This window comes from Chelonoidis abingdonii, chromosome 2 (assembly GCF_003597395.2).
Source record: "Chelonoidis abingdonii isolate Lonesome George chromosome 2, CheloAbing_2.0, whole genome shotgun sequence".
In the NCBI taxonomy this organism is placed as follows: Eukaryota; Metazoa; Chordata; order Testudines; family Testudinidae; genus Chelonoidis; species Chelonoidis abingdonii.
The window spans coordinates 609,808-628,597 of record NC_133770.1 but is presented as its reverse complement, the minus strand read 5'-3'; the positions used below and the strand labels follow the sequence as shown (position 1 = coordinate 628,597).

General features: G+C 54.6%; 1 protein-coding gene across 1 annotated transcript in view; it reads left to right on the top strand.

Annotated features, from left to right (window-relative positions):
• AGAP3 (ArfGAP with GTPase domain, ankyrin repeat and PH domain 3) overlaps positions 1 to 18,790 on the top strand; it is a 223,517-nt gene that overhangs the window by 173,778 nt on the left and 30,949 nt on the right. The window contains exon 12 of the mRNA XM_032796630.2: positions 15,094 to 15,258. Within this exon, the coding sequence (XP_032652521.2) occupies positions 15,094 to 15,258 (165 nt within the window). The remainder of the gene's footprint in view (positions 1 to 15,093; positions 15,259 to 18,790) is intronic.

Sequence of the window (18,790 nt, the reverse complement as noted above, 5' to 3'; positions counted from 1 at the left end):
AACGAGAGAGATCGAGTATCTAAAACAGTAGTAATTTGATTTTAGGCTACCGTCTAAACGTTTGGCTTTCTATTTAATTTTACCTTAATTGCAGTTTATGACCTTTCTATTACCATCATAGAAATTTACTCAGAGAGATATGAGAGGACCTTCCCTCTTATCTCATGGCAGCTTACTTTGCTTAAGGAAAGAACCTTGTTCAAGGCTTTCGGAAAGTCCAAGTACACTATATCCACTGGATCACTCTTGTCCACATGCTGGTTGACCCCCTCAAAGAATTCTAGTAGATTGGTGAGGCATGATTTCCCTTTATAGAAACCATGTTGGCTGTGCCCCAACATGTCATGTTCATCTATGTGTCTGATAAGTCTGTTTTTTAATATAGTTTCAACTAATTTGTGTGGTACTGAAGTTAGGCTTACCAGCCTGAAATTGCCTGGATCACCTCTGGAGTCTTTTTTTAAAAAGCAGCCTCACATTAGCTATCTGCCAGTCATGTGGTACAGAATCTGATTTAAGAGATAGGTTACTGTGGTGAGAGTCTCATTTCGCATTCTGAACTGGACATGTCAGGCTGGAGACTCTGGGGACATGTGACCATTGGCCAGGGGTGGCAGAGCTGGAGTCTGGATTTCCTGGAGGCTCAGCCCTGCCTGTCCCACGGCTGCTTGGACCCCACAGCCTGTGCCCCTCCTCTCAGGTCTGTGCTGATTGTCCCTTGGTTCCCTACCCCCATCGCTGAGTGCTCTCTCAGCTGCACACCACTGTGCAATAGCTTCCAAGGGGTCACTCTGCTCAGGTACAAACCCTCACTACCACTTTTTAATTTATTTCCCAGTTTTTCTGAGTACCCATTGGTGGCCTGCTCTCACACGGGCCCTAGACCCTCCCCACGCTGGGAGGGGCTGGGTACCCAGGGGCCATGTTCTTGCTCTGTCTTTGTCACACTCTCACTCTGTGGCACAGGAGATTCCCCACACTGAGCCCCTGCCCTGTACCTGCTGGCAAAGCCATTAGCAATCTGCACAGGGGCGTGCTGACCCGGAGGAATTCAAGTGCTGGAGCTGCTGGCATCTGCTCCCCTCCTCTCTCGCCTCCCTCCCTGACGGAAACCCAGAGGCTGATTTGCTCTGACCCAGCGCTGTAATCACTAACCCTAATTAGAGATAATTACTGGGACTTGATTCACGTTCTACTTGTTAGAACAGTAAAGTAGCTGTGCCCTGCAGGGCTAACTAGGGAGAGAGAAGGAGGCAGTGAGGAAAGGAGGGATGTGGGGCGAGAGGGAGCCCAGCAAGGAGGGGACAAGTGGGAAAGAGGAGCATGGTGCATTGTGGCACAGCGGCCGTGGGCCATACTTACTTTCTTTGGTTGCAGTCGGGAGCAATAAGCTCTTCTGCAAATGTGGCCTCGGGTGCCGCACGTTGGGCATCCGGAAAATAAGCAACACACCGTGAGTGGTGTCTGGGCAACGTTTGGTGTAAGTGACTTGCCAGCATTACAAAGGAAGGTTGTGGCAGAGCCAGAGAGAATCTAGTTCCCTGGAGTCCCAGTCCAGGATCTTTCCCCCACAGCCATCTGTCGTGGGCAGACCCAGGCCTAGCGCGCCCAGCGCGCCCAGGAGCCTGGCTCTGGCAGCGGCTAGTGCCAGCAGCCTCAGAGGGAGCTGCAAGAGCCCTACCGTAGCAGAGGCGGCGTAATCTGCCCCTGCCCTGCCTCCCCCGAAGGTCTCCCAATCTCTGAGTCAGACAGTCGTAAGCCCCGAAGCAAGAAGTTCAGTCTCCTGTTGGAAGTTCGTTTTGTTCGCATTCGCTGGGTGCTCCTGTTAGCCGTGTGGCCCGGGCAGTGCTTTCCTGAGGCTGAAACCCATTTGCAGAGGTGAAGCCTGGTTCAGCTGGCCCAGCTTACTCTGCCGGGGTATGTGATTGAGCCAGCAAGAGTCCGGTGGTGCTGGGGTGTCCCACACCGTTTGAGCATACAGGTCCTGAGCATTCCCGAGAGATGTGGGGTCTGAGAGCAGGCAGCACGAGCTCCTGCTGGCTCCGGGTTGGCGTCTGTGCAAGGATGGCTTGTGTGTGTCAGTTTATGATCTCCTGGCTCCCACAGCCATGGGAGTATCCTGCTTAGAGGAGGAGATGCTTAGGGTCTGATCTGTGGGACTGGAGATGGGGATATGACGTGACATCTTGTCATAGTCAGGTCTTACCCTCCCATGGGAGGGAGTCAGGGTCTTTCCATCCTCCCCACAGCGGTGGCCCCTCACAGAGACTGAAGGTCTGTGAAAGGTCCCAGCTTTGTCTCAGATGCTGCCTGGCAATGGCTGAACGTATAGAAATAACAGTCAATCCAGCTGCTTTTCTGTCTGGCACAGGGAGAAGCAGGGAGCTGCCTCCTGTGCATAGCACCTGTGTAGCCAGGGCAGGGGGACAGGCTGGTACATCCTGATGGCCTCGTGCAGTAACAGAGCCAAAGATTCTCCGGTCTATTCCACTGGGCGTGCACAGGCAGGAGTGGCTGGCAGCAGAACCGAGCAGGTCACGCCAGGCACACGGTCACCTTCAGGCGCCTCTCACCCAGCTCTGCTCACTTACATAGGTCCTGAAGGTGTTGGAAGTCAGCAGCGAGGCTACTCCAGCTGCATCTGCTTTCAAATATCCAGGGTATTGATCCCCTACAGGCTGAATTGCTGGGTCGTCCGCTCAGCAACAGGCTCTGGCTCCATTGCACTGGGGAGATAATGAGTCACCTTGTTGTGGACCTAAGAGCCTTGGAACTGAACCAGCACTCCGTCCTCATCCTCCCCGACCTGCCAGCCATCAGGAGATGAGCTGTGAGCACAGCCTAGTCCTGCCCTTGGACTGCCCAGCATTCCCATGTCTGTGGGAGGACACGTTTCCTTTTCCTGGGGTACTGTGTGGCCCTGCAGTTGCCAGGATTGAGCACAGATCCCCAGGATGTAAGAACTGTCTGTCTTGTGAAGCAGGGATGCTGTTGAATGTGGGATTGGTCCTGCTTTGAGCAGGGGGTTGGACTAGATACTTCCTGAGGTCCCTTCCAAGCCTGATATTCTATAATTTAAACTGCCCCATTTCCCAGGGCAAGGGGAACATTGCTGACAAATATCCCTTTTGTAACTCATGTTCAAAGAGGGCCTGGCAAGTGAGAGAATCTTGCCTTAAAACACTGCTTCTAGAAAGGTCCATGCACCCAGTCTCTGACATTGATTTGCCCAGGGCAGAAACATCAGACGCCATCTCCAGGGGAACTGCCCCTGCTGCACCAGACTGCTGTGGCCATCGTGATACCTTCTGAGCCACAGAAATTTCCTTGCAACAGAAGACGGAAGGAGCATAAGGTACACAGGGTAAAGAGAGAGCTCCCGGAGCTCCGTGAGTGCGTATGCTGAGACCAGACTGGCTGACTCTGGTCACCCGGTGCCGATGGCCTTGGGACAGACCAGTCCTGTACTGATAATAGCGGTTCCAATTTCAGCAGTGTCAAAGGTTCCACTGAGAGCCATAATGCAGTACCGCCCTTGGTTATCATCAGCCTCGGTATCGGCTCTGAGTTCCTTGTCTCCCCAGTAGCAGAGTTTCCTTCACTGGCCTCCACCAAAGAGCTTCCCCCAGTACCGACCCTGGTACCTTTGTCATTGCCAGTACCATCAGGGGCTTGCTCTTCAGGTTCCAGGCTGTTCAGCAAGAGTGGGTTGGGAGACGCTATCCTGGGCAGCAGTGACTCTGGAAAAGAACAATCAGCTGAGCATGAGCTCCCAGTGCGACACTGTGGAGCATAAACAGGAAACTCTTAAGTAGGGATAAAAGGTTGCTTTACCTCTGTGTTTGGCACTTGTGGCACCATTCTTGGGATGCTGGGGCTAGTTCTGGTGTGCAGAATTTAAGGAAGTTGATAAATTGCAGATGGTTCAGCGAAGAGCCACAAGAATGAGTAAAGTATTGGAAAACCCGCCTTCTGGTGACAGACTTACAGAGCTCAATCTGTTTAACTGAAAGAGAAAGCATAGTCTATAAGTATTGTGATAGACCCAGACCAGTTGGAAACAGCAGAGTAGTAGAAAGGAGATATACTGGCCACTGGAGAAGCAGTTTCTGTTCCCTGAGTGCCCAGAGCAGGGGCTGCTCCAGGCTAATGAGAACACCTGACTCCAATTAACCTGCTAAGAGTCAGGTGAGGCTGTTAAGCACCTGACTCTGATTAAGGCCCCTCTGATGCTATAAAAGGGCTCACTCCAGTCAGGCCAAAGAGAGCCAGGGAGACAGAGGAGAGGAAGTGTGTGCGAGGAACTGGGAGCAAGAGGCGCAAGGAGCTGAGAGTGAGTAGGCATCCTGCTGGAGGACTGAGAAGTACAAGTGTTATCAGACATCAGGAGGAAGGTCCAGTGGTGAGGATGAAGAAGGTGTTGGGAGGAGTCCATGGGGAAGTTGCCCAGGGAGTTGTAGCTGTCACGCAGCTGTACCAAGAGGCACTCTAGACAGCTTCAGTCCACAGGGCTCTGGGCTGGAACCCGGAGTAGAGAGTGGGCTCGGGTTCCCCCCAAGCCTCCCAACTCCTGATCAGATACAGGAGGAATTGACCTGGACTGTGGGTTCTCCCAGGGGGAAGGTCTCTGGGCTGTTTCCCAACCGACAGGGTGAATCTGTGAGGCGAGCAAATCTGCCAATAAGCGCAGGACCCACCAAGGTAGAGAAGGAACTTTGTCACAGGATCTACCTGGGGAGCACATATTTGATAACAGGTTCTTCAGTCCAGCAGAGAAAGCTCTAACATGATCCAATGGCTGGAAGTTGAAGCTACACAAATTCAGACTGGAAATAAGGCATATATTTTTGCCAGGCAGGGTAATTAACCATGGAACAATTTACCAAGGGTTGAGGTGGATTCTCCATCACGGATAATTTTTAAATCAGGACTGGAAGTTTTTATAAAAGATCTGGTCTAGGAATTATTCTGGGGCAGGTCTGTGGCCTGTGTTATACAGGAGGTCAAGCTACATGATCACAATGGTCCCTTCTGGCCGTGGGATCTATGGATGAAAAACAGCTCTACCTCTTCATGAGGAAAACTCCTTTTTCTCTTCAAGACTGAAAGAGGACACAGAGAGAGTTCATTTGACTTTGTTCTGGCCCTCCTACCTGGATACAAAAGTCCAGGACTGCCTCTAATTACCACCAGAGATATAAGGGCTCTAACGGAAACTGAGAACCACGGTCGCTTTCTCCATGGTCACTGGCCCCTTTTACATACCAATGGCCCTGGAGCTACTGGGGCCTTTGGGGCAGTCCCATTGGTTTCAACTACCTAATCTAGGCCAAGATCTTACTCTCCTAAACCAGTACGGAAGGATATTCCTCCTTCACAGTAGATGGAACCTTTTATTAATGTCTCACCATCTGATGAGGAAGCGCAGGCTGCAGAGCACCCTGTTCCTGTGCAGGTTTCTTCCTCTTCCTCCAGCAGGATGGTGATTCCTGAGTTGTCGGCACCCGATCCTGGTGATTACAAGGCCTTCCAAGACCTAATGAGGAGAGTGGCCTTGACTCTAGAAATAGCAGTGAAGATGGTCCAGGACAGCCACAGGTCCAGCACAAGCCCTGAGACATTTCACACATCCCTGTGCCAGGTGGTTTGGTCTTCCTCTGAGGGAGGGCGAGGGATTTACAGTAGCAGACACATGACGAGGTTCATGGGCCATAGAGAAAGTGACAAATAATTATCTTATCTCTGACCCTACAAAACATCAACGTCAACATTTGAGTTACCGCAAAGGCAATGGAGCCTTCTGAACCGGTTTTGTACCAGACACAGAATTTGTGCTGCTGCTGAATTTTGGTGCCATTTTAGAGACAGCCGCTACGTCTGTGTGGGCAGCCACCAACCATGACACACATTGTTGAGAACTGCAAAATGACTCAACTTCCTGGAGGTCTTTGTGCCTTGAACTTTGTTGATAGAAACACTGTGGCTTGGCTTGACCGGCTTGCATATGCCAAATAAATGGCCTTCCTATAAAGAAGGGCTTGTTAGGCCCAGCCAAATTACTATGGCAAACCCTGGTTTCCTTGGCCATTACATCAAAGGGTGTTGATTGACGCTATCAAATACCATTCAGTGGTTTCGAACAATTCTTCGCCCACCCTGTACCAGGTTCTTTGATTGTAGCACTAGCCAATGAAGGATCTCGCCAGGGACAACAGAGATCTATGTGAACGGATGAAGAGCCCATGAAGAGCCCAACCGCTCTAGCAGAAAGATTACTCCAAATCCAGCTTACAGCTGAGGATCTCAAACTATCAAACTATACTGACTAAATATGAGAAATAATTGGGACTGTGTGTTGAAATATTTTGGAAAATGTGTCACAGAGTTTGAGGGACGAGCTCAGAGCTGTGATAGCTGAGGGTCACCTGGTCGCAAGACCATCACTTCTGGTGGCCCTTGACACAGCAGACAAAGCATCTGGATCTAGGATAATGTCCACTACAATGCACAGGTCTTTATGGCTCAATTGCTCTGGGACATGTAAGAAGGTATAAATAACCACTGAGGAGTGTCATCTGTTTAGCAAGTAGGCAGATGAGGCATTGCACTTACTCAGCGATTTTAGGGAACCTTCAGGCCTCTGGCTGCTCCCACATGTAAACTGTACAAGCCACAGCCTGACCAGAGGCATGTTGCTTATACAAGCAAACAAATCTATCAAGAAACAGCAGATGTTTCTTAGGCAGAAATCCTCTTCACCTGCTGCCGGTTCATCTCACCTGCCTCCTGGATCTTTGAGGCAGCAGGTTTGACTGCTCTCATAGGAGCAGTTCACCAATGGTTCTGGAAGGAACTACCTATTCTATCTATTCTAATCTGTCCCATTTCTACCATTTCTGGAGCACTCTCACCACCGACCGGATTGTAGAGGTGAGATATGCTGTTACATTTCAGTCTCAATCACCCTTACCAGGGACCCCTCTCATGAAAGCGTTAGCTCAGGAAGTCCAGTCACTTCTAGCTCTCAGAACAATAGAAGAGGTCCTTTCTTCTCTTAAGGGGAAGTTGTTTTATTCTAGGTACTTCCTCATCCCCAAAAGGAGGGAGGACTTTGGCCTATCCTGGAACTATGCCAGTTGAGCTCGTTCTGCAGAAGGATCAAGTTCAGGATGGCGTCTCTAGTCACTATCATACTATCCCTAGATCCAAATGATTGGTACTCTGCTCTTGGTCTTCAAGACACGTAGTTCCATATTGTGACCTATCTGTCACACAGAAGATAGTTGAGGTTTGTGGGTGGAGAGGACACTATCAATAGATGCTTTGCTGTAGTAGCAGCCTACAGCAGAAGGATGGGAATCCAGGTGTTCCCTTATCTGGACGACTGGCTGGTTTGCAGAAGCTTGTGGCAACAGGAACAAAAAACAGCATTTATCAAATTCTTCTGTTCGCACACTTGGGACTGGTAATAAACAAAGAAAAAACAGTATTGACCCCCAGCCCGGACAAGAGAGTCTATTGGGACCATTCTAGACTCCACAACAGAAAGATTTCAACCACTCTTCCCTCTCTGTGCCCACTCACGTGCCAGCACCAGGACTTTAGTAAGATCATGCCTTGGCCTTCTGCAGCTTTGTGCATCACCCTACCAGCCCTCACCTGCGTTGCTTACAGAGCTGGGCTCGGTCAGTGCATTAACCTGTCAAACATCACCTGCACAGGCAGGTGCATGTTCAACCAAAGGTCCTGCAGTCATTGAAATGGACCCAGCTAAAGTTTGCAGAGGGGTTTCCTGTTCTCCTCCCCGTCTGTTGGGGGCCAGTGACACACACGTATCTTCCTTGGGATGCAGACTGCCTAGAGACAACCTGAAGACTCAGGCTGCGTGGTTCCCTCAAGAAATGTCTCTCTCCATAAACCTACTTGAGTTGCAAGGTCTTTCAGGCAGAGCCCAAAGGCCTCTCTGTTCAGTGATGACAGACTGCATGACCGTCATGTTTTACCTAAACCGGCAAGATAAATCAGGGTCCTGCTCCCACTGTGGAATGTTGGTGGACTTCATGACAGCTCCCTGACACCTGTTCACCTTGCAGGGACTGCAGTTCCCTGGCAGGCAGCCTGAGTAGTCATGACTGACCAGGAAGGGAAGGGGGGATTCAGTCTATCTTCTTAAAGAAGTGTTTCCCCCTCTACCAGCAGGAGGAACAGGAAATGTCATCAATTCTGCCCGAGAGGGTGACAGAGCTCAGGATCCATCTCTGACCTATTTCTAATCTCATGGTCCTTGGGCCTACTTAGTGTGCCTGTCCCCCAGCTCCACTCATAGCACGAACACTCAGGAAGCTCAAGCAGGCAGTGTGACGAACTGGGACTGTTCTTAATGTTTGCTCTGAACACTGTGTTGGTGCCTCAGTGTCCCCTAGGCAGTTCTTAAGTATCTAGGTGGTGGGATAAGGGTGTGTGATTGCTGCAGAGCAAAGGGCCAGTGCACCTAAATGCCTGGCACTCTGTCTCCTAGCAACTGATGGCCTGGGCCCCTCCTCTGCAAAGGTGCCAGCTGAAGGTGTTGGAGACAAAGGGATCAGGTGACCTCCTGGCCCGGGAAAGGAGCTGAGCAGAGAGGAGGGGCTGGAGGGGTTGGTTAGTCTGGAGCTACCTGGGGATAAGGAGTGAAGTGCAGACCTAGGGGTCTGGCTCACTGCCCCCCAGAATGGACCCGGCCGAGGGGTCTGGTTCGCTGTATCTACAAGCTCTGTTTTAGACCCTGTTCCTGTCATCGAATAAACCTCTGTTTTACTGGCTAAGAGTCACATCTGACTGCAAAGTGGGGGTGCAGAACCCTGTGGCTTCCCCAGGACCCCGCCTGGGTGGGCTCGCTGTGGGAAGCACACGGAGGGGCAGAGGATGCTGAATGCTCCAAGGAGAGACCCAGGAGGTGAAGACGTGTGAGCTTCTTGCCCTGAACAAGTCTGCTCCGAGGGAGAGGAGGCTCCCCAAAGTCCTGCCTGGCTTGGTGGGGATCAGTTCCAGAGCATCGCCCGGGGACTCCGTGACAGGCAGCAGCCGAATTAATTATGATAACCCCAGCCTGGCCCAGGCAATTTTGGTCTTCAGATCTCCAAATATCTGTCCAGGCATCCATAACCTTACTACTGCCTCTGAACGTTCTCATTCAGATGCAGATACAGATCCTGGATCCATATCCCACAACTCGCCACTTGACAGCATGTTGCTGACTGGCTGGCTCTGTCAGAGACAGCTTGTTCCTCAGAAGGGCGGACTATGCTCAGACATAGGAGGTAGGACTCCCCAAGATCTGCTTAGCTAGCAAAATGGGAGAGATTCTCAATATGGGCTTATCAGCATCAATTGTCTCCCTCAGCTCCTGGGATCCAGTCATGCTACACTCCCTCCTGGAGTCAGAGAGCCCAGGCCTGTCACTCAGCTCCCTGGGAGTCCATGTGGTGGCTGTCTCAGTGATCCCCCAGCCCAGAGAAGTGTGTGTGTGGGGGGGGGGGGTCCGTTTTTTCTCACCCTGTGGTAATCAATAAGGAAACCTGTGGCTCTCTGGGACGGAAATGGAATTCTGCGAGGTCTCGTGGGTTCACCTTCGCTACCTGCTCTTTGTTTTGCCTCTCCATCAGAATGTCCTTTTGCGGCAATACCCTCGGGCAGAAGAGTGGGAGAATTACAGGCACCGCACACCACCTTCCGTCAAGATACCCTGGAACCCACCCCACAGTTCTTACCTCACGTGGCTTCTGAATTGTATTTGAACCAAATCATTTACCCGCCAGAACTTTTCCACAAACCTCACTCAAATAAAGATGGAGAAAAATTACATTTTGGGATGTATGTAGAGCACTTCCTTTGTATTTGGACAGGCCTGGACACTTTAGGAAATCTCCCCGACTTCATACAGCACAGAGGGAGAAGGTCAAAGATGAAGATGTTTCACCCCAAGGAATTTCTGTTGGGATCTCATCTTGTGGCAGGCTCTGCTGTGAGTTGGCCAGTAAATATCCCCCTCGGAGGCACAGCACATTCGACAAGAGCTCAGTCTGCTTTAGTAGCTGCTCTCAGAAATCTCCCACTCATGGACATTTGTAAAGCGGCAGCTGGTCTTCCATCCGCACAACACTATGCCACGGTTGAAGCATCTACATTCGCTGTTCCGCTAGACTCCTGGTACTCCTCTTCAGCGAGGGTCGTTGTGTGGGAACCGCCAGCAATGGAACGTCTGTGTACAGACGTCACTCAGAGGAGAAGAAATAGTTACGGTGTACATTGACTGTGGTTCTGTGAGCTGTATTGTCCGTGCGTGGGTGTGGGGGGTGTTTTCCACACTGTCTCAAGTGCACTGGTGCCTACCCACCTAGAGGGGACTAGATACATGGCCACAGGGAATGGGTGAGTAACTGGCAGCATGGGCTGAGTGCAGAGCCAGTTACAGACTCTGGAATAAGCACAGAACAATTAATAATGAAACGAAATACCTGGTGTTTGATTTGCAGCAAATCTCTGCCCCGGAAGCTTTTGACTTCCTGTCTGCTTAGGGGGCTGGCAATCACAGACACGCTGCCCTGGAGTGGGGTGGCAGGGGCTCTCAGCTCAGGCACTGGAGACCTGCTGCTGGGGACTGCATGGTGGGGAGCTAATCTCGAGTCCCCAGGCCCACTAGTGGGGGCTGTGTCTGGGGAGGTTCCTCTCAGGCACTCTGCTGGGGTCTGGCTGTGTCTGGGGAGAGGAGGGTCTTGGAGCTGTGTGAGGAACTGCTCTGTGTCGTGGGGAAGGCAGGCTCCCCTCTGAGCATGTCCCCAGCCCACAGGGAAATAGAATCCTCCCTGCTCCTACCACCAGCAGGTCCCCTCCCCCAAGGGGAAGGAGTGGAGATGGATGCTGCCGTCAGGAGCTGAGTGCCAGCTAATTACCCTTCCAAGTGTGTCTTGTAAATTAAGGGCTAATTAGAGGCAAAGTCAGTGTCATGGTTTTACACGTGTTTCTGTGGCGCTGAATGAGGGGAGGGAAGGGGAGGGGGAGCGCGCAGCAGCCAGGCCGATCACTCACTGTGCACGTATCGCAGGGGGCAGGGCTCCCGGAACAGCGGCACTGGCACAGTGAGGCTGTGGAGTGGGTCAGACGGGAGCACTGGCCCTAGGGGCACCACGGCTGCAGCTGGCGTGGGCAGGCAGCCGTCACAGGCAAGGTTTGTGGGTAGTTCCCTGACCTATGTGCTCAGGGTGGCAGACAGGGAGTTCTGCGGCCACTTCATCTAAATGAACATTGGTTTTTGAATGAAGTAAACATGCTGCAATCCTTGGACGCTGGATTTGCTGAACGTCCTGCTGTCCCGGCATCCCTGCATTTGGAGCTGGGGCAGGCCAGGCCGCTCCGAGCTGCAGTTTCAGGCTGTCTGCAAACACTTGGGCCATGTTTCCAAGGTTTCCTTTGGATCCGCAAAGGATTGGAAATGGGATTTGACAAATGGCAGCTTGGATGCTGCAGCCAGTCCTGTGGCCGTGGGATCGCAGATGGCATGGGACCCTGGCCAGAGCGCAGGGCCTCGAGTGAGGAACACACAACAGCTCGTAGGGCTCAAGCAGAGGATCAGAGAATCATAGAATATCAGGGTTGGAAGGGACCTCGGAAGGTTGTATGTATTGAGCCTTGGCCTAGGGAGCAGATGGAGCTCGCAGGTCAGGGTTTGGTTCCCAGATTTTGGGGGGCTCGTGGCTTATAGAAAAGAGAAGAAGCATAAGAACAGGCACTTCTGCTGCCCCCAAAGGCTCCCCCTCCCAGGTACGTCTGCACTGCAGTGAAACACTGCCGCTCGCCCATGTCAGGGCTATACAATGGCAGTGTAGATGTTTGGGCTCGGGCTGGAGCCCAGGCTCTGTGACCCTCCCCCCGAATGCTGACACAGCAGTTTCATAGCCCCACAAGCCCGAGTCTGCTGACCTGGGCCAGCTGTGGGTGTTCTGTTGCAGTGTAGATGTACTGAGTCTCCACCCCCGGTCCTGGCGGCAGGACCCCCTTGGCACTCTCCTGGCAGCGGCTGTCTCTCGAGGAGCAGAGCCTCAACATGTGCTCTTCTACGTTATAATGCCAGAAGGAGCCACTCTGATCAGGTACTCTGCCCGCCTCCGTAACACCGGCTGCAGGACTTCCCTGCATGAATTCCTGTTTGGACAAGAGCGCGTCGTATAGAAATACATCCCAGCCTGATGTGAACGTTGCCAGGGATGGAAAATCCACCACAGCCCTTAGGAAGATGGTTCAGTGGTTAATGATTCTCAGTTAAAACTTCCCCCTTATTTCCACTCTGAATTTGTCCAGCTTCAGCTTCCAGCCACTGGATGGTGTTAGGCCTTTGTCTGCTGGACTGAACACGTATTTGTTCCTCGTGTAGGTACTTACAGACTGTGATCAGCTCACCCCCAAGTTTCTCCTTCATGGAGTCAGAGAACCACAGGGTTAGAAGGGACCGCCAGGGTCATCTAGTCCAGTGTTTCTCAATGACCCCTCTGTGGACCTGTGCCGGTCCCCGAGATCTTCCTGACACGTAGGAAGGCAGCAAGCCTGTCCCTGGTATCAAAGGCTGAGAAACACTGATCTAGTCTGACTCCCTGCCAAGAGACAGAATTTGTTGAGTCTTTGTTAAGCTAGATTGAGTTTAATTCAGGGCAGTTCTAGGGCCTGTGCTCTAGAGAAGTTTAGACTAGATGATCACAATGAATCTGTGAGCACCAGGCGGCTCTTATCATGAGGCAGGTTTTCCAATCCTGTAATCCAGCGGTTCTCAAACTGTGGGTCGGGACCCTGTTTTAATAGGGTTGCCAGAGCCAGGATTAGACTTGCTGGGGCCCAGGGCCAAAGCCCAAGGCTGTGGGACTCAGGTTACAGTCCCCCTGTCTGGGGCTGAAGCCATTGGGCTTCGGCTTTGGCCACCCCCCTGCTCCTAGGGCAGCGGAGCTCAGGTGGGCTCAGGCTTCAGTCCCTCCTCCTGGGGTCCTGTAGTAATTTTTGTTGTCAGAAGGGGGTCATGGTGTTGTAATCATTCTTGTGACTCTTCTCGGAGCCCTATGAAATTTGTCAACATTCTTCTTAAATTGTGAGCCCCAGAGGTGTGTTCATGCCACCCCACCTAGCTTTCCTTGCCCAAGAACTGTCTGCTGCTACTTACTGACCCTTCTGAGAATTAGAGAGATGAGGTGGGGGAGGGGATATCTTTTATTGGACCGAATTCTGATGGTGACAGAGAGACGCTTTCAAGGGACACCTCTGAAAATGGGGAAATGTCAGGCAGCGACTGGGAGATGCCTCGTCTCCCAGGAGCTTTGGCCTTTTGAAGCCCAGTGACTGCTGAACCCAGGATGGCTCAGCTGTTCTCAGCCCCTCTGAGAGCTCGACCTGGGATGAGACAGGCTCTGGCTCCAGGGCAGGCTGCCTAGCTCTCTGAACACAGCCCCCAGCCCCAGCAATTGTGGGAGCTGCTGTGCGCAGGTTCTTGAGAGGAGCTGTCCCTAGTTGTGCAGAGCCAGGTGGCAGTGGATTGGGCCCCACCCAGTGGGTTATGGTGAACGGAGGGGAAGCCTGTGAACTCAAGGCTGCACTCTGACAGTGGAGGCCTCAGCCCAGGACCAGAAAGGAACAGGGTGGAAAAGGTAGCTTTAAACCACCTCAGCGTTCACCAGTCCTTGCCAGGGGAGGAGGGAGGTTTAGGTTGGATATCAGGAAACACTATTTCCCTAGGAGGGTGGTGAAGCACTGGAATGGGTTCCCTAGGGAGGTGGTGGAAACTTCTTCCTTAGAGGTTTTTAAGGCCCGGCTTGACAAAGCCCTGGCTGGGATGATTTAGTTGGGGTTGGTCCTGCTTTGAGCAGGGGGTTGGACTAGGTACCTCCTGAGGTCCCTTCCAACGCTGATATTCTATGATTCTATGGCTTCCCTGAGACCCCTCCCCAGCAGGGAGTGCAGCTGACCAGAGCCTCTCCTGCCGGCAGCTTGGGAACCCGTTAGCCTGGTCATTTCTGGTCTTCCCCTTCCTGCATCCAATATCCAGGGCTAGCCCCAAATGCTTCTGGGGAAATTGGAAGCACCCTGCAGTGGGCAGATGTGGGCTAATCTCTCCCGGGGCAGTCTGCCCCACCCTTAGTAGCCCTGGCTTAAAGCCCTGAAATAGGAGATTTTGGCTCCCTTCCAAAGCCACGTTTAGTATTTACTGAACTCTGGATATTGGTGTGATCAGTAGAAACATCCCATCTCTCCGTGAAGCTTGCTAAATTCCTAGTGTCAGTGACTTCTTGTAGCATTGTTTGAAGACGTATTTCCTGTTCGCGGTTTTGTTTCCCACCATTGAATGTCATGGCACGTCCCCTTGTCCTTGGGTTGTGAATCAGGGAGAAAACTCGCCCATCTCTCGGCTGGTCATTATTTTATAGGCTTGTCTCACGTCCGCTCTCTGAGCTAACAATCCCAGTCGTGTCAATCTCTCTTCAAGGGGGTGTTGCCCTTCTCTGAAGCCTGTTGTTCTGCTGGGATGTGTTGAGTGGGGACGTGTCGTGGGGCCTGGCTGGGACATGTTGGCTGAGGGGGATGTCTTGGGATGTGTTGGTTGGGGTGAGGGCATGTTGTGGGGCCCAGCTAGGAACTGTTGGCTGGGGAGGGATGTGTCATGGGGCCCATCTGGGATGTGGTGGCTGTGGGGGATGTGTTGTGAGGCCCGCCTGGGACATGTTGGTTGTGGGGGACGTGTTGTGGGGCCCGGCTGGGACATGTTGGTTGTGGGGGACGTGTTGTGGGGCCCGGCTGGGATATGTTGGTTGGGGGGAATGTTTTGGGGTGTCTGGCTAGGATGTGTCATGGGGCCCATCTGGGATGTGGTGGCTGTGGGGGATGTGTTGTGAGGCCCGCCTGGGACATGTTGGTTGTGGGGGACGTGTCGTGGGGCCCGGCTTGGACATGTTGGCTGGGGGGAATGTTTTGGGGTGTCTGGCTGGGATGTGTTGTGGGGCCCAGCTGGCAAATGGGCGTCTGACTCACTTTTCTGTGCCATTAGGGCAGCCTGGTGCTGAGCTTGTGCCTGTCTTGCAGGTGCCCCTCACTCGACCAGCAGCACTTCCCTGCACTCCGAACGCTCCATCAACTTGGTGGGCTTCAGCTCGAAGCCGGACAGCGTGCACCAGCGCTCCTACTCTGTCTCCAGTGCAGACCAGTGGAACGAGGCTGTGGTGATCCCCGGCAGCTGTCCCAACCCCCGTGAGTACCCTTCGGTCCTCTCCTTCACCTGCGTCGCTCAGCTGCTGCGGGCGAGAGGGGCGTGCGGGCCACCTGCAGGAGCTGTGCTCTGTCGGCAGCGTGGTACCGAGCACCCTGCCAACGCTTTTAGGAGCAGACACTGTGTGGAGGTGGGCACTGCGTTGGGGCCGGTCGCCTGTCTGTGCTGGGGAGCCAAGCGCACAGAAACTGCAGCTGCTCCCTCTGCAGAGGATGCCCCTTGCTCCCTCTGCCTACCCCACGCTGCCAGCGCCGTTCTCTCTGCGTTTGGTCTCTTCCCCCTGTCTTCTCTCCTCCCTGTCCCCCTCTCCTTCCTGCCCCCCAGACCCCCACTGCCCCAGGTTTGGGGAGAGTGAAGTGAGTCGGAGGAAGACCTGTTTCTCATACATACTGGCTGTGTACTCTCCCTCCCCCCCGCTCGATGGTTCAGGACAGTTGAGTGAATTAAAATAATTCATACATTTCCCAAAGTAGCCACTTTGCCGAATTGGAAAATAAATGCCTTTGTGCTGCATCCATCACTCCTTCCTTCCTGGCGCTGCTGCCGCACTAAAAAAGCAGTTAAATGCACATCAAGAGTGGAGGAGCCATTTCCATGCCTGCTCGCCCCCTTGTCGTTCTCATTAGCGCGGCAGCCGCCCCCCCGCTCCGTCCCAGGGGCTTTCGCAGTTTAAAGAGAGCCTCTTTATGATCATTACCGGAGTCCGACTGTGCGGGCGCCATTTGTAGCTGAGGAGGCTCCTCATTTGTAACTGTGAAAAACTATCAATTTCAGCGCGCCTGATGCAGCGGCTCCATCATTGGCCCCATCAGCTCCCTGCTGGAAGCGAATTAATCAGACTGTTACTGCTGATGGGGCAGCGCAGGCGACGGGAGCGGAAGGGCGCAGCTCTGAGCATTAATGTGCTTGCGCTCCCCCGCCCCCATCGGACACTGAGCAGAGCTGGGCCAGCTCCCACGCTCCTCTCGCTCCAGAGCAGCCGGCGAGTGAGAGCCAGGCCGGCCATGGCACCCACAGCCACACAGGGCCCCGTCCCACCGTGGAGCCCCTCCGTGCCCTGCCCTGTAAGGGGGAGCTGCCCCCGATACCACAGGTCCCCCTGGACATGGGGGAGCTGCTCCTGATATTTCAGGGTCTCCCCGGACATGGGGGAGCTGCCCCCTGATACTGCAGGGTCCTCCCCGACATGGAGGATTTGCCCCCAATACCGCAGGTCCCCCCTGACATGGGGGAGTTGCCACCTGATACCACAGGGTGTCCCCCCGACAAGGGGGAGCTGCCCACCAATACCGCAGGGTTCCTCCTGGACATGGGGAAGCTGCCCCCTGATACCAGAGGCTCTCCCTGGACATGAGGGAGCTGCCACCCGATACCGCAGGGTCCCCCCCCAACATGAGGGTACTGCCCATCGATACCGCAGGGTTCCCCCACCCGACACAGGGGAGCTGCCCCCCGATACCGCAGGGTCCCCCCCAACATGGGGGTACTGCCCATCGATACCGCAGGATCCCCCCTCCGACATGGGGGAGCTGCCCACCGATACCGCAGGGTCCCTCCTGGACATGGGGGATCTGCCCCCTGATACCGCAGGGTCCCTCCGGACATGGGGGAGCTTCCCCCTGATACCGCAGGGTCCCCCCGGATATGGGGGAGCTGCCCCCCGATACCGCAGGGTCCCCCCCCGACATGGGGGAGCTGCCCCCTGATACCGCAGGGTCTCCCCGGACATGGGGGAGCTGCCCCCTGATACCGCAGGGTCCCCCCTCCCCCGACATGAGGCTGCTGCCACCTGATACCACAGGGTCCCCCGCTGACAAGGGGGAGCTGCCCACCAATACCACAGGGTCCCTCCTGGACATGAGGAAGCTGCCCCTGATACTGCAGGGTCCCTCTGGATATGGGGGATCTGCCACCTGATACTGCAGGGTCCCCCCCCCCCAACATGAGGGAGCTGCCACCTGATACCACAGGGTCCCCCGCTGACAAGGGGGAGCTGCCCACCAATACCGCAGGGTCCCTCCTGGCCATGGGGGACCTGCCCCCTGATACCGCAGGGTCCCCCAGACATGGGGAAGCTGCCCCCTGATACCGCAGCGTCCCCCCGGATATGGGGGAGCTGCCCCCTAATATGGCAGGGTCCCTCCGGACACGGGGGAGCTTCCCCCTGATACCGCAGGGTCCCCCTGGATATGGGGGAACTGTCCCCGATACTGCAGGTCCCCCCCCAACATGGGGGAGCTGCCCCCTGATACCGCAGGGTCCCCCCGGATATGGGGGATCTGCCCCCCGATACCGCAGGGTCCCCCCAGATATGGGGGAACTGTCCCCGATACCGCAGGGTCCCCCCCAGACATGGCGGAGCTGCTCCCAATACCGCAGGTCCCCCCCCGGACATAGGGGAGCTGCCCCCCGATACCGCAGGGTCTCCTCGGACATAGGGTAGTTGCTCCCTGATACCGCAGGGTTTCCCCGGACATGGGGGAGCTGCCCCCTGATACCGCAGGGTCTTCCCAGACATAGGGGAGCTGCCCCCTGATACCGCAGGGTCTCCCCGGACATGAGGGAGCTGCCCCCTGATACCGCAGGGTGCCCCTGGATATGGGGGAGCTGCCCCCCGATACCGCAGGGTCTCCCCGGACATGAGGGAGCTGCCCCCTGATACCACAGGGTCTCCCTGGGCATGGGGGAGCTGTCCACCATGATACCACAGGGTTCCCCCAGACATGGGGGAGCAGCGCACCCTAATACTGCAGGTATCTTCCCGGGCACCCCAATACCACAGGTATCTCCCCAACCTGGGGTTGCCGCCCACCCCGATACTGCAGGGTCCCCCTAGACATAGGGAGCCACCCACCCTGTTACCGCAAGGTCCCCATGAATATGGGGGAGCTGCCCACTCTGATACCACAGGATCCCCCAAGACATGGGGGAGCCACCCACCCCAACACCACAGGGTTCCCTGGACATGGGAGAGCCGCCCACCCCAACACTGCAGAGTCCCCCTGTCATGGACTCATAGATCGTGCCCACTCTTGGCCCTGTGCGGTCCGTGGGGGGTGCCCCTTTCAGTGCGACAGCCCTTCTCGGGGGTCCACTCTCTCCCGGGATCAGGCCCCTCCACCTCCTGGAGCCGCACCTCTCTGAGCCTTAGCACGTCTGTTTCTGCCGTGGGCCACCTCAGGGAGTCCACGTGCTCTGGACCTCCCGGGCCTCCTCACCCCCGAAGGGGTCGATGCCCCTGTGACGAACTAGGACTGTTCTTAATGTTTTCTCTGAATACTGTGTTGGTGCCTCAGTGTCCCCTCTGCAGTTCTTAGGTATCTAGGTGGTGGGATAAGGGTGTGTGATTGCTGCAGAGGAAGGGGCCAGTGCACCTAAATACCTGGCACTCTGTCTCCTAGCAACTGATGGCCTGGGCCCCTCCTCTGCAAAGGTGCCAGCTGAAGGTGTTGGAGACAAAGGGATCAGGTGACCTCCTGGCCCGGGAAAGGAGCTGAGCAGAGAGGAGGGGCT